Genomic DNA, 14,421 nt, shown 5'->3' on the forward strand with positions numbered 1-14,421 from the left:
GATGTGGTATATATCACCTTGATTGATTTGTATATGCTGACCATACTTGCAACCCTAGAGTAAATCCCACTTGATCATGATGTAAGATCATTTTAATGTAATTCTGAGTTTGGACTATTTTTTTTTTTTTAAAGATTTTATTTATTTATTTATTTGACAGACAGAGATCATAAGCAGGCAGAGAGGCAGGCAGAGAGAGAGGAGGAAGCAGGCTCCCTGCTGAGCAGAGAGCCCGATGCGGGGCTCGATCCCAGGACCCTGAGATCATGACCTGAGCCGAAGGCAGCGGCTTAACCCACTGAGCCACCCAGGCGCCCCTGAGTTTGGACTATTAATATTTTGTTGATTTTTGCATGTATTTTCATCAGGGATATTGGCCTGTAATTTCCTTTCCATTCTTTTCCCCCCTCCCTCCTCCTTTCCCTCTCTGTTTCTTCTTGGTGTTCTTCTTTGCTTTTGGTATAAGGGTAATGCTGGTCTTGCAAAATCAGTATGGGAGCATTCCCTCCTCTTCAAAATCTTGGAGGACTTTGAGAAGTATAGGCACTGAAAGTTCTTTGAATGTTTGGTAGAATTCACCAGTGAAGCTGTCCTGTCCTGGACAGCTTGTTAGGAGGTTTCTGATTACTGGTTCAGTCTCCCACAATATCTAAGGTATGCCTGCATTCTTGGTTGGAAGTTGTTTTCCTTTCATCATTTTGAATATGTCATGTCGCTCCTTTCTGGCCTGCAGTTTCTGCCATGAAATCTCCTAATAGCCTTATGGGATTTCCCTTCTATGAAATAATTTGTTTTTCCTCTTTCTGCTTTTGAGATTCTCTCTTTAAATTCTGAAATTTTAATTATTATGTGTCTTGGTATGGATCTCTTTGGATTCATCTTAATTAAAACCCTCTGAGCTTCCTGGACCTGGAGGTCTATTTCCTTCCCCTAGTTAGGGAAGTATTCAGCCATTATTTTTCAAATACATTTCCTGACCTTACCTCTCTCTTCTCCTTCTGGGTCCCTTATAATCCAAGTGTTATTCTATTTGATGTTGTCCTAGAGGTCCCTTAAGTTACTTAAATTTTTTTTTTTTTCCTTTTCATTGCTTTGCTTTGGTGAGTTCTATTGCAGTCTACCAGATCACTGATCTGTTCTGCTTCATCTGGTCTGCTACTGAACCCCTCATGGTCCTTTAAAAAAAAAAAAAAAAAGAGGGAGAGAAAGAAGTGGGGAGGGGCAGACGGAGAGGGAGAGACAGAATCTTGAGCAGGATCCATGCCCAGTGTGGATGCAGGACTCAATCTCACAACCCTGACATCATGACTTGAGTCGAAATCAAGAGTCAGATGCTTAACAGACTAGGCCACCCAGATGCCCCCTTCTTCATTCTTTCTTATACTTTCTATCTCTTTGTTGAAGTTCTCACTGTATTCACCACTCTCCCTGAGTTCCATGAGCATCTTTATGATTATTACCTTAAATTCTTTTTCAGACAGAACACTTTCCTCCACATTATTAAGGTCTATTTCTAAGGTTCTGTCATGTTCTTCTATTTGGAACACATTCCTCTGTTTCTTCATTTTGCTTGACTCTTGGTGTGTTTCTATGTACTACCTGAAGCAGCTATCTCTCTCACTCTTAAAGCAGTGCCTTGTGTAGGTGATGAAACTTCTCTTTCAGCCTTATTTTTTTAGCTCTTTGTTGTCTCTTGAACCTTTGTGATTATCTAAACCACCTGACTTATTCTTGATATGACCTTCACGTGATACTGTTAGGGTGTGCCACGACCTGCCTATTCCAAGGGGAGGAATTTCATTTAACACCCAGGGTTGATTGGAAGCAGACACTTAGGCAGCAGTTTTTAAAATATAAAAGTATATACAATCCTGTAGGAGCTACAATCATAGTCTCTGCTGCCTCCAGACCAGATTTAGAGGTGTCTCCTGGGTAAGAGCTGCAAAAACCAGGGCTCCAGGTAAGTGTGTAAGCTCCTGAGAGGTCTTGTTAAGATGCAGAAGGCCGAGGGGGGTGCAAGGGCGGCGTGTCTCTAACTAGGCTCCCCAGGGGCACTTCTTTCATCTTTATATGCTTGGGAACCTGAAGCTAAAGCTCTGAACTAAGCAAACAGGCCTCTTTTCCATAAGACTCAGGCTGTGTTTCAGTCTGCTGCTGTGCAGTGTCCTGATGGTGGTGGCTTGCCAAGAACTGTCTGGGTGTTAACATTCTTGTGGAGCTCAAGAATGCCAGCCACTTTGGCCACCAGGGCCAGGCGACTGAATGGTGATCCCATGTGGACTGCATGTATCTGCTGGCTTTATCCAGGCAGAGTGTATGGGGCAGGGCAAGTCTGCCAGCTTCAGAAAAGCAGGTGGCAAATGTCTTGACTGTACACCTGTGGGCTTCAGGAATGTAGTGGCTGAGTACCTTGTCTGTGCATGCACGCTGGCTTTAGGGTGGGAGGTGAGAATGACAGTCCCAGCCAGAGAGTGGGGGAGCGCTGCAACTGCCTACATTTACCAACTTTATTTAGGGAATGAGAGGATGCCATGAATGTTGTGCTTGCCTGCCCCAGCTACAGACTGGGGGAGTGCTACAACCTTCTGCACTCTCCAGCTTCCTCAAGGCAGTGGGATGGTGTGGTGACTGCTTGTCCCCACCTGTCTTAGCAATGCAGCAGGAGGGTGCTGCCTGTGAGCCCACCCACTTGTGCTAGAGAGTCAGTGGAGAGTGCAAAATTGGCTTCTGTCTGCACCTCTATTTCCAGGGAGAGTTTCAATGGTCCCTTGCCCTTCTAGCAGATGGTTTTAGATTGCCAAATGAATTTTACAACAGACTCTTGGCATTTTTCAAACTACTATTTTTCTGCTGGGTCTTGGGGACGATGAGACTGTATGTGAGCCCTTTAAAAGGGGCATCTCAGTTTCCTATAGCACTTTGGGTCCCTTAGATATCAGCCCCTTTGCATTTTCTAAGCCAGATGTTTTGGGGCTCATCTCTCTGGTTCAGAGGGTGCTGTGAGACACCATCCCCTCACTCTTCCAGGAGAATTACTGGACTATTGTGTCGCAGTGCTGGGTGTCACAGTGCTGGGGTGGGGTTTCTGGTAAGACCATCTGACTCTCCTACCTATCTTTTTCCCTTCTGTTGTGGAGAAACAGTTCATCTAGTTTTTAGATCTTTTTCAGAGGGAAATAATCCATATGTAGCTGTAGATTTGGTGTATCTGTGGGACAGGGGGACTTCAAGATCTTCCTATGCTGCCATCTTGCAGAAAATCCCCACATTTCCTCAAGCATTTCCATTGTTTGACTTTTGACATTATCTGTGATTCCTCTGGAATTTATTCTGCTATAGGAACTGATACATACACCCAGCACAGTCAGTCACACCATTAGTCACAAAGATGTAGTAAATGCCCATTATGTGTCAGACACCATGTTAGGCCTTGGGGCTTCATGGTTCTCTATTCCTGTTGGGTAACTGGGCATTCAACAAGTTATTAAAAATAATAATCTAAGCATGAAAATATTGGGAAGAAGTTCAAGAAGCTTTGGGAGCATATAAAGGGTGTCCAACTCACTTATCAGCTTAGACAAGGCTTTCCTGAAAAAAAAAATACCATTTAAACTGAGATCTAAAGTTTGAACCAAAGTTAAGAAAATAAGAAGTGGGAATAAACATTCCAAACAGGAAACATGTATAAACGCCTAAAGGTGCTAGAGAGCATGGTGCTCTATGGCTGGGGTGTAGACAGCAATAATAATAAACATAAAACAAATAAATATATATTGCTTATGTGTTAGCAGAGTTCTAGGAGATTTGAATAAATTAACTAATACGATCCTCAAAACAACCTACTGAGGTATATTACTATTATTATTTTTTCTTTTCTTCAAGATTTCATTTTAAGTAATCTCTACACCTAATATGGGGGTTGATCTCAACAGATCAAGAGTTGCACATTACCGACTGAGCCGGCCAGGCACCCCCATTATTCTCATTTTATAACGAAGAACCTTTTTATGCAAAGAGAAGTACACTAATTTTATGCAAGGAGAAGTATACTAATTTGCCTGGAGCCACACAGCTATTAAGAGATGGAGTAGCATATCAATGTAGGCAGTTGGTCTTTCTGAGTCTGAGGTTTTTTTTTGTTTTTGTTTTTTTTTTTTGACGATTCATTAGTTGCATGTAACACCACATCTCCAAATGTGCTCTCCTTAGTACCCATCACCCAGTTACCCCATTCCCTCCACTCCCTCCCTTCTGTAACCCTCAGTGTTTCCCGGAGTCCAGGGTCTCTCTCATGGTTTGTCTCCCTCTCTGATTTTTTTCCATTCAGTTTTCCCTCCCTTCCCCCGTGGCCCCCCACGCTATTCTTTATATTCCACATAGGAATGAAATCATGTAATTGTCTTTCTCTGCTTGACTTATTCCACTTAGCGTAATCCCCTCCAGTTCCATCCATGTCGATGAAAATGATGGGTATTCATCCTTTCTGATGGCTGAGTAATATTCCATTGTATATATGGTTCACATCTTCTTTATCCATTCACCTGCTGAAGGACATTTTGGCCTCTTCTACATTTTGGCTATTGTTATATCATATTTGTGCTTTTAGGTCACCCTGGCTATAATATGAAAATGAATTAGAAAAGACAGGAGAGGATGCAGAGAGATCAGTTAGGAGGCCACTGCAGTAAATGAAATGAGAAGTGATGGTAGTCTGATAAAATGATAGTCATGGAAAAAGAACAACAACAACAAATCTGAGACACATTCAAGAGGCAGAACAGACAGTACCTAGTGACTAAATGGATATGAGAGGTAAGGAGATTACTCCCTTTTTTCTGGATTACTGAAAAGTAATTTGGTAATTTTTTCCTACTGATTTAAAATGATATCTATATTATATGCTATTGCTCATATGTATTTGGGTTTATTTTATTTGAGTATTCTATTGCTCACTATACCATTTCATTACCCCTCTCATTACTTGCATTTTCTAGACTATTCTTGGCTACTCTCTCATCTTTATTCTCCCAGATGAAGTTTAAAAGCATTTTGGCAAGTCTCTGTACACCTCTTACCTCTCAAACACTATCACCAAAGAAGAAACCATCCAACTCCTTCCCCCAAACCTCAAAATATAACCAAACAAAACTGAAATCAGGTACTCAGGTGTTGAGTTCTGATGTAGATTGTACTGAATTCATAATTTACTGTGGATTGGTCACTTCGCAAGGCTCACTAGTCCTACCTAAGAATAAAGCCTACCTTTATTTCAATCTTCTCTTATTTCCTCAATTAAAATTTATTGTTTATAGTTTTCTTTATTTAATTCTTTTAAGTATTTTTTTGTTTGTTTCTGAACTTTTCTATTTGTGCATAGTTGACACACAACGTTACTTTAGTTTTAGGTGCACAACAGTGATTCAACATCTCTGTATGTGAGCTGTGCTCACAACTAGCTCCCACCTGTCATCAAACAACACTATTACAATACCACTGACAATATTCCCTATGCTGCACATTTTATTCTCTAGATCTTTAAAATATTAATCTATTTTTCATGTATCTTAAAAACTAGTTAATTATTAAATGGTCAGTGTCATTAATATAAGCTGCATCAAAATGCACTGTAGTTCATGCTTTTGGTATATAGTATGGCATTTATTTTAAAAGGTAAACTTTTATACTTTATTACCTATATTAGTTTACCTAAAATATTTGCTTTTGGAACTTACTCACCATGTTTATTAAAAGTCAATGTAAACCTATTGGCCAATTAAAATGTGATAACTGCCTTCTGATTTCCCACAGGACAGAATGACAAAAAAGGTTTTCCCCAAAAAGCAAACAGCTGGACAAAATGGTCATAACACAACTATTCAGGACCATGGAATCCAACCAAAGGCACATAATAAAGTGAGAAGCATTTTTCAAATTAACTATTAAACTTTGGGCAGCAAATGTCTATGGCCTTCTCGCCTTTTCAGTTTTACCCTATGGGAGTTCTACCAGAGAGTGTCAGGCTGTCAAAACCAGTTTCCCTGTTGCTGATGGAGGGAGTCTGCAGGTGATCTTGGTGGCTCCTTTAAGCGAGACTGCAGTCCTCTTTGGAGCAAGCAATGGACTCAGATGGTCAGGTACTTGAAAGTCTGAGGAGCTGAGACAACCATAAGGACTTGCTGTGCTCTCCTTTGTACTCTAGGTTGTGCTCCACATTTAGCAGAGACCACACCAGCTCCAGCTGCCCACACATCCTTGGCACAAAGAGCTGACACAGGTGTGTGCACTGACAGCTTAAAAGAGCTTACATGTGAATGTACTTCCAACCTTACACAGACACATTGGCAGGGGGGAAGGGAGGACGCACCTTATCTCTGTGGTCTTAGTACAATCTCTGGCTGGACACTTAAAACTGTGTGACACAGCAGTGACTCCTAGGAAGCCAGGCTAAAAATAAAAATCAAATAGATTTCCTGTGCAGTAATTCTTCCCTTGAGGGAAAAGAGTCCATTTATAACAGTAAAAAAGTAATGTCACTAGGGATGCCCTTCAGAAACAAATTTCAGATAAATGAAAAAATTCAATGTAAAAGTCCAAAAGCATAATTAAAGGAGAGGATAATACAGGTTAGTATTTATAACTAATTTTGATTTAAAAAAATGAAAGTAGTTAGATGAATAAAATTAAAAGACAAATAAATATGACCACGTAAAAAATAATATCTATAACCAAAATGTCATAAACAAAACCAAATCTGATAAATATTTCAATAATTTTGAAAAAATTTTTAAAAGTACTCTTAAAAGTAAATATGAAGAGAAATCTAAAGAAATTCCCAAAGAACAGAAAATTTGTAAGAAATATCTTGAAAAAGAGTAACTGAGATACCTTTTCCCCTATCTAACTGGCACTACTTAAAAAAAAAACAGAACAAAAACAGATACCAATCCTGGAGACACTGTTCACAGGGGGGCATGTTTACTCAATGGTGGTAGGACTGTAAACTGTTTTAACCTTTCTAGAAGGCAGTTTGACCATATGAATCAAAAGTCTTACAAGTATCCACGTCTTTTGGCCCAACGATCTCACCTTTAGAACACTGTCCTAAATTCACACGTTTAACTATTTACTGGGGCATGATTCTAACAGCAAAGATTTGGAAACAATCTTAATGAACAATAATTAAAATGTCATATTCATATAATTAAATACTTGTTCATTCATTTAAAAATATTTATTGAACATTTAGAGCATGCTCTGGTGCTTTCCCAGACTATATAGATACAACTCGTGCAGTAAAGAATTTACCATACCCAGATAGAGGTCTGGCTTTTGTCCTGGGCTGCTGGGATGTCATCTCTATGGTAAGTATCTTGTTTGCTTGAGGGCCTTGGGCCATACCAGACTAACCATGAGGCTTAGGGTGGTGGCTTGGGTCATGGGGTATAGCACCACCTCCAGAATGGCTAGACACGGGGGTCAGCAACATGGGTATCCAAACAAATTTATATAGCTGACCCCAAGAAAATCTATGGACATTAGGGCCCTAATTGGCACCCCTCCATGTGTACTGTTATATACCTTGTAGGGAGAGTTAGTGCTATCCATGATCCCCGTGGGGAGAGGACAACTGGAACCTCTGCTTGTGGAACTTTCTGGACCTCTGCCTCATGTGTGTCTTCCACGGGCTGATTTTAATCTGTATCTGCTCATTGTAAGAAACTACCCATGAAACTAACAATTTTCAGTTAGCTTTTTGAGACCTTCCAGTGAATAATGGAACCCAAAGGTGGTCTCGGGGTCCCCTGAACTTGCAACTGCTATCAAAAGTAAGTGGTCTCATCTGTACCCCAATGTTCACAGCAGCAATGGCCACAGTCGCCAAACTGTGGAAAGAACCAAGATGCCTTTCAACAGATAAATGGATAAGGAAGATGTGGTCCATACACACTATGGAGTATTATGCCTCCATCAGAAAGGATGAATACCCAACTTTTGTATCAACATGGATGGGACTGGAGGAGATTATGCTGAGTGAAATAAGTCAAGCAGAGAGAGTCAATTATCATATAGTTTCACTTATTTGTGGAGCATAGGAAATAACATGGAGGACATGGGGAGATGGAGAGAGGGGGGAGTTGAGGAAAACTGGAGGGGGAGACGAACCATGAGAGACTATGGACTCTGAAAAACAATCTGAGGGTTTTGAAGGGGCGGGGGGTGGGAGGTTGGGTAAGCCTGGTGGTGGGTATTATGGAGGGCATGTATTGCATGGAGCACTGGGTATGGTGCATAAACAATGAATTCTGTTACAATGAAAAGAAATTAAAAAAAAATGTAAGTGGTCTCGTGGACTGCTCCCTAACTTCAAACAACTATAAAGAGAGGAATGATACTTACAGTTTAGAGGAGGACACAGACAATTATATTAATGTGTGAGAGGTGTTATGATGGTGGACATACAGGGTACGATGGGAACACACAGGATATATACATCTAGGAATAGGGAATACCATTCAAGTATTCGGATGTGGGAAAAGGAAGTCCAGCACAGGATTGCTCAAAGGGATGAAATGTAAGAAAGAATTGTGATTTTAATAATTTGCAAAATTTGAAGCAGACATGCTCTAAAAAGATGAAATAATTTGGAAATTTAAGGAAATCTCATGGAAAGCATGCTGTGGAATTAGAGCTGACTGCGAGATTATCAACAGAAAATTTACTGATATACATTAGTGGTGGGAATGAAAATTGTTTCATTTTCTATAGGAGATACTTGGCAAATTTGTCAAAATTTATCAACTACCTTAGAAATATCATACCTTTTGACCTAGCAATCACATTTCTGGGAAGTTATCCCTCAGACATATTCACATATATATATAAAGATACATTACAGGGTTATTAACAGTAGCATTATTTGCATTATCAAGGGACTGGATAAACGTTAAAACTGGATATACTGTTTTTAAAGAGGGGAATGGTTACATATACTAGTACATCATACAAGAAAGCACTATGGCACTGTTAAAAAGGAGATATGCAGACGTATTGAGGAAAAAACGGGAGAGTGTGAAACAATGCACTGTGCTACTTCTTGCAGAAAAGTAGAAAAAAGTACACATGGATGTATTTAGTTACTTCTTTACAGATACACTTATACACACATGAGGTATCTCTGGGCAAATATACAGGACACTTAAAGCACTCACTGCCAGGGAGAACTGGGTGACTGGGATGAAAATGCTGCCCTCTGCACATTATCTTTTTGAATCTTTTGAAGTTTGGACCATGTGAATGTAGCACATCTATTCAAAATATTTAGAAAAATGAAGTTACTGATAATTTTCCCAATGATGTGAGAATATTTATTTGACAAACAGAAGAGAGAAACTACTGGAAATACTGGAAATACTCTGTCTGGAAATACTCCGTTTATTTGCACATACCTGGCATTCTGTTTCATTAGCTGTTGTTGTCTTCAAGTCATCTTGTTTACTTATGATCTTCTGTAGCTTAAAAAGATAGCAAACATGAATTCAGCTGTGTGGCTACTGGACTGTTCAAAATAGCCTAAGAAACAGATGCTAAGTTTTCATTATAAAATATATACTAATTGTTAAGTAGCAACCTAAATTCTGCATTATAGCTAATATTGTACTTTTTTTTTCTTAAATCATGTAAGAATTAAAGGAGTACTTACATTCTTAAAATTTGAATCATTTTCTTCCTCTTAAGAAAGCTGGTTTACATAATACATATTCCAAAGACATTACTCTATAAAAACTTCAAGATCACTGTCATTCTTCAAGGGAACTTTGATTCATAATTAATTTTTTGTATCACTGTTAGTTTACAGCCACATTTTCAAGTATATAGCCTTTTTTTTTAAAAGGGGGAGGTAGAGGAAGAGGGAGAATCTTTTTTTTTTTTTTTTTTTTTTTGAGAGAGAGACAGACAGACAAACACCCTTTAAGCAGGCTCTACACCCAGAGTGGAGCCTGACTTGGGGCTCGATCTCATAATCTTGAGATCATGTGAGATCCTGACCTCAGAGGAAATCAAGAGTTGGTCACTTAACCAACTGAACCACCCACGTGCCCCTCAAGTATATAGCTCTTCAGAAGCTACTTATACCATATAAAAATGGTCTTCTTCCCCTTATGCATTTGTAAAGCATCAAAATAATTTTTAAAAAATATTTTATTTATTTATTTGAGAGAGTGAGACCAGGAGCTCGAGAGACCAGGAGCAGGGGGAGGGGCACAGAGAGAGTCAGAGAATCACAAGCAGACTCTGAGCTGAGCCATCCAGGTGCCCCAAGCATCAAAATAATGTAAAAACCTACAGTTCTGCCATATATAAAATTGCCAATAGTACCCTGAGACGGAATACATTTAAAAACCTACCTTTCAGAGTCATTTGTACCAATCCTCATGTGGAAAGCAAATTAAAAAAAATTTTTTTTTAAATTAAATGTAGACAAAATCTGAAACTATGGATTCAAATGAATTAGGAGACAAACCTTTACTCATTTTTTTCTAGGCTACTTCTTTATTAATAGTTTGAAAATTGCTCCAACTAAATTCCAAATTAATTATCTCAAGTTTTGCTGCCTCTATCATGTTTGTTTTAGACAAATGGTTTATCTCTAGTTCTCGTAGTCCCTCAAACTTTTCCACATCTCCCCCACAATTATTTTAGGGAAAAAGTGTTGAAAAGTTTTACATTTGTCTTATCCTTATTTTTTAAGTTGATAGTCAAATATATAATGCTGAACTCAATACCTTTCTCCCTTTGCTTACTGTGTCTCCTTTAAAAATTTTTACAATGGAAAATTTTAAACATAGCGAAGTAAAGAGAATTTTGTAATAAACCAAGCATTCTTTAGCTTCAATTTATCAGTACTCTGCCATTCTTGGTTTATTTATCCTTCTACCTATTCCCAGGTTCCTTTTCAATTGTTATCATTTACAGCACTTTAAAAAAAAAAACAACCATTTTATTTATTTATTTGACAGAGAGAGAGGGACAAAGAGGGAACACATGCAGGGAGGTGGGAGAGGTAGAAGCAGGCTCCTGGCTCAGCAGGGAGCCTGACGCAGGCCCCAATCCCAGACACAGGGACCATAACCTGAGCGGAAGGCAGATGCTTAACAACTGAGCCACTCAGGCACCCCTCATTTATAGCTTTTGAGGAAAACTTTATATACACTAAATGTACAAATCATAGCCACACAATTTTGACAAATGGATATACCTGAGTAACCCATCCTCCTATCCTGGAATAGAACATTTCTGATTTCTCAGAAAGTTCTTTGTGTTACTTCCCAGTCAGTCCTTCCTCTCTGCATTCCCACAAAGAAAATATCAGAGTTTGAGTTTTTTCTCCCATCTTAATGAGTTCACTTAGTTTAGAAATTCAAATAAATTGCATCAAATGGTATGTATTCTTTTGTGCTGTCACCTTCTACTCTGCATAATGGTTTTGAGATTCATTCATGTTTGTACATAAGTAGTGTGTGTTTTTATTTATTGTTGAGCTGTATCCCACTGTATAAATATATCACTATTTATCCATTCACTTGTTGACAGATGTTTGCACTGTCTCTGGTTTTTGATTAGTGTGAATTAGTGATTAGTGTGAATCAAGCTACCATAAATTTTCTTTTTCTAGCTTTACTAAGGTATACTTAATATACAAAAAACTTGGACACATGCATACATCTGGATTTGGACATATGCATACATCTGAGATACATCAAGTTATAAACATATCTATCACTACCAAAAGATTTGTGTGTTTCTTTTTTCCTTTGGTATAAGAACACTTAGCATGTGATGTACCTTCTTAAGTTTTTAAGTGTACAACACCGTACTCTTAACTATATGCACTATGTTGTATAGCAAATTTCTGCCATAAGCTTTCTTGCACAATTCTTTTGTTTTTTAGTGGACATATTTTAATATTTCACTCAGATGAATTCCTTGAAAGGGAAGAATTAAATTCTTCTTAACTTTAAATTATTAAGTTGTTGAGTTCTTTATCTATTCTGGATACAAGTTCTTTGTCAGATATCTGCTTGAAAATATTTCCTCCCATCCTGTAGTCTGCCTATTCATTTTCTTAATGGGTCTCTGAATGAATAAAAGTTTTTGATTTGGATGAAGACTAACTTAATTTTTTTCTTTTGTGGTTATTGTTTAGTGCCCTAAGAAACTCTGAATATCCTAGATCCTGAGTATATTCTCTCGTTTTTTTTCCCAGAAGCTTAATGGGTTTAGTTTTATGTTTAGATCTATAATCTATCTCAAATACATTTTTATACAGACACACCTTGCTTTATTGCACTTTGTAGATATTGCATTTTTAATTTTTTTTAAAGATTTATTTATTTATTTATCTGACAGGCAGAGATCACAAGTAGGCAGACAGGCAGGCAGAGAGAGAGGGGGAAGCAGGCTTTCCGCTGAGCAGAGAGCCCGATGCAGGGCTCAATCCCAGAGCCATAGGATCATGACCTGAACCAAAGGCAGAGGCTTTAACCCACTGAGCCACCCAGGTGCCCCTGTAGATATTGCATTTTTTTAAAATTGAAGATTTGTGTCAACCCTGTATTGAGTAAGGCTCTTGGAGCTATTTTCCCAACAACTCTTGTTCACTTTGTGTCTCTATGTCACATTTTGGTAATTCTCATAATATTTCAAGCTTTTTCATTATTTTTATATTTGAACTGCTGCCATCTCATGATAACACTTTAATGGATTAAGAATTCTTATGAAAGAGCACAGAAAGTGGTTTCTTGAAATGGAATCCACTCCTGGAGAAGATTGTTGAAATGACAACAAAAGATTTAGAATATTATATAAACTTAGCTGATAAAGTAGTCAGCAGGGTTTGAGAAGATTGACTCCAATTTTCAAAGAAGTAACAGCATCATATGCTAGAGAGAAATCATTTGTGACAGGGTCAATCAATGAGGCAAACTCCACTGTCTTAAGAAATTGCCCAACTTCCAGTAACCACAACCCTGTTCAATCAGCAGCCATAAATATGGATACAAGACCCTTCAGTAGAAAAAAAGATTACCACTCACTAAAAGCTCAGCTGATGGTTAGCACTTTTTAGCAATAAAGTATTTTTTAATTAAAGTATGTGCATTCGTCTTTTCAGACATAATGATATTGCACTTAACAGATTAAATGCACTAGGAAACAAAAAAATTCATTTGACTTGCTTTATTGTGGTGGTCTGGAACTAAATTTGTGGTACCTCCAAGGTATGTCTATATATGGTCTGAGGCAGGGGTTATAACTAATTTTTTTTTTAATATACATATCCAATTGTTCTAGTGTTAATTATTGAAAAGACTTTTCTTTTCCCATGAACTGAGCTGGTGACTTTATGGAGAATTAAGCAACCATGTATGGATTCTTTATTATCTTCCACTGATCTACTTACCCATCCTTAGATCAATATCACAGTGTCACCATTATTGTAGCTTTGTAGTAAGTCTTAAAGTCAGGCAGTGTGAGTTATCCAGATTTGCTCCTGTTTCTCAAGACTGATTTGAGTGTTCTAGGTCCTTTTTTTTTTTTTTTTTTTTTTTTACATATATACTTTAAAATCAGCTTGTTAATTTCTACTAAAAATGCCTGCTGGGATTTTGCTTGGGAAGTTAAATCTTTAGACCAATTTGGGAAAAACTGACATTTTAACACTACTGAATCTTCTTACCATTAACATGGCATATTCCTCCATTTATTTAGGTTTCTTTGAATTTCTACTGGCAATGTCTGAAGCTTTTGGTGAATGCTTTTGTTAAATTTATTTCTACTTTATCTGATACCATCCAAAGGAGAACCGATTTTAATTTCATTTTCCAACTATTTGCTGCTAGTATGTAGAAATACAACTGATTTCTCCATACTGACATTCTGTATTGAGAACTTCCTAAATTTGCTTTTGGTTCTAGCAGCTTTCCTTTTCTTTTATTCTGTGAATAAAGTTGGATTTACTTCTTCCTTTCCAATCTTTTTACCCGCCCCCCCACTTGTATTGCTATTATTAGAATCTTCAGTAAAATGTTGAACAGAAGAGAGAAGAAAACACAGTATGCCTTGTTTCTGATCATAAAGGGACAGAATTCTATATTTGATCTGTAGCATGGTGCCACCTTTAAATTTTTTATAAACGCCCTTCATCAGATTGAAAAAGTTGTCTTCAATATCTACTTTGCTCAGTTTTATTATAAAGTGCTTATTTTCTTAAGTATTTTGTAAGCATGTAGTGATAGGATCATGTTGATCACTCCTTTATTTTGTTAATACACCGGACTGCACTGATTGATTTTCAGTCTTTAAACAAATTTTGTATTGTCTGCATAAATCTCACTTGATTTTGATGCATTATTTTATATAATA

General features: G+C 37.8%; 1 protein-coding gene across 2 annotated transcripts in view; it reads right to left on the reverse strand.

Annotated features, from left to right (window-relative positions):
• The window catches only part of MICU2 (mitochondrial calcium uptake 2), a 151,277-nt gene that overhangs the window by 25,120 nt on the left and 111,736 nt on the right, over positions 1 to 14,421 (reverse strand). For both annotated transcript variants that reach the window (XM_047722901.1, XM_047722900.1), the window contains one exon: positions 9,447 to 9,512. In XM_047722901.1, coding sequence (XP_047578857.1) covers positions 9,447 to 9,512 — 66 coding nt within the window. The remainder of the gene's footprint in view (positions 1 to 9,446; positions 9,513 to 14,421) is intronic.

The sequence above is a fragment of the Lutra lutra genome, chromosome 3, assembly GCF_902655055.1.
Source record: "Lutra lutra chromosome 3, mLutLut1.2, whole genome shotgun sequence".
Classification (NCBI taxonomy): Eukaryota; Metazoa; Chordata; class Mammalia; order Carnivora; family Mustelidae; genus Lutra; species Lutra lutra.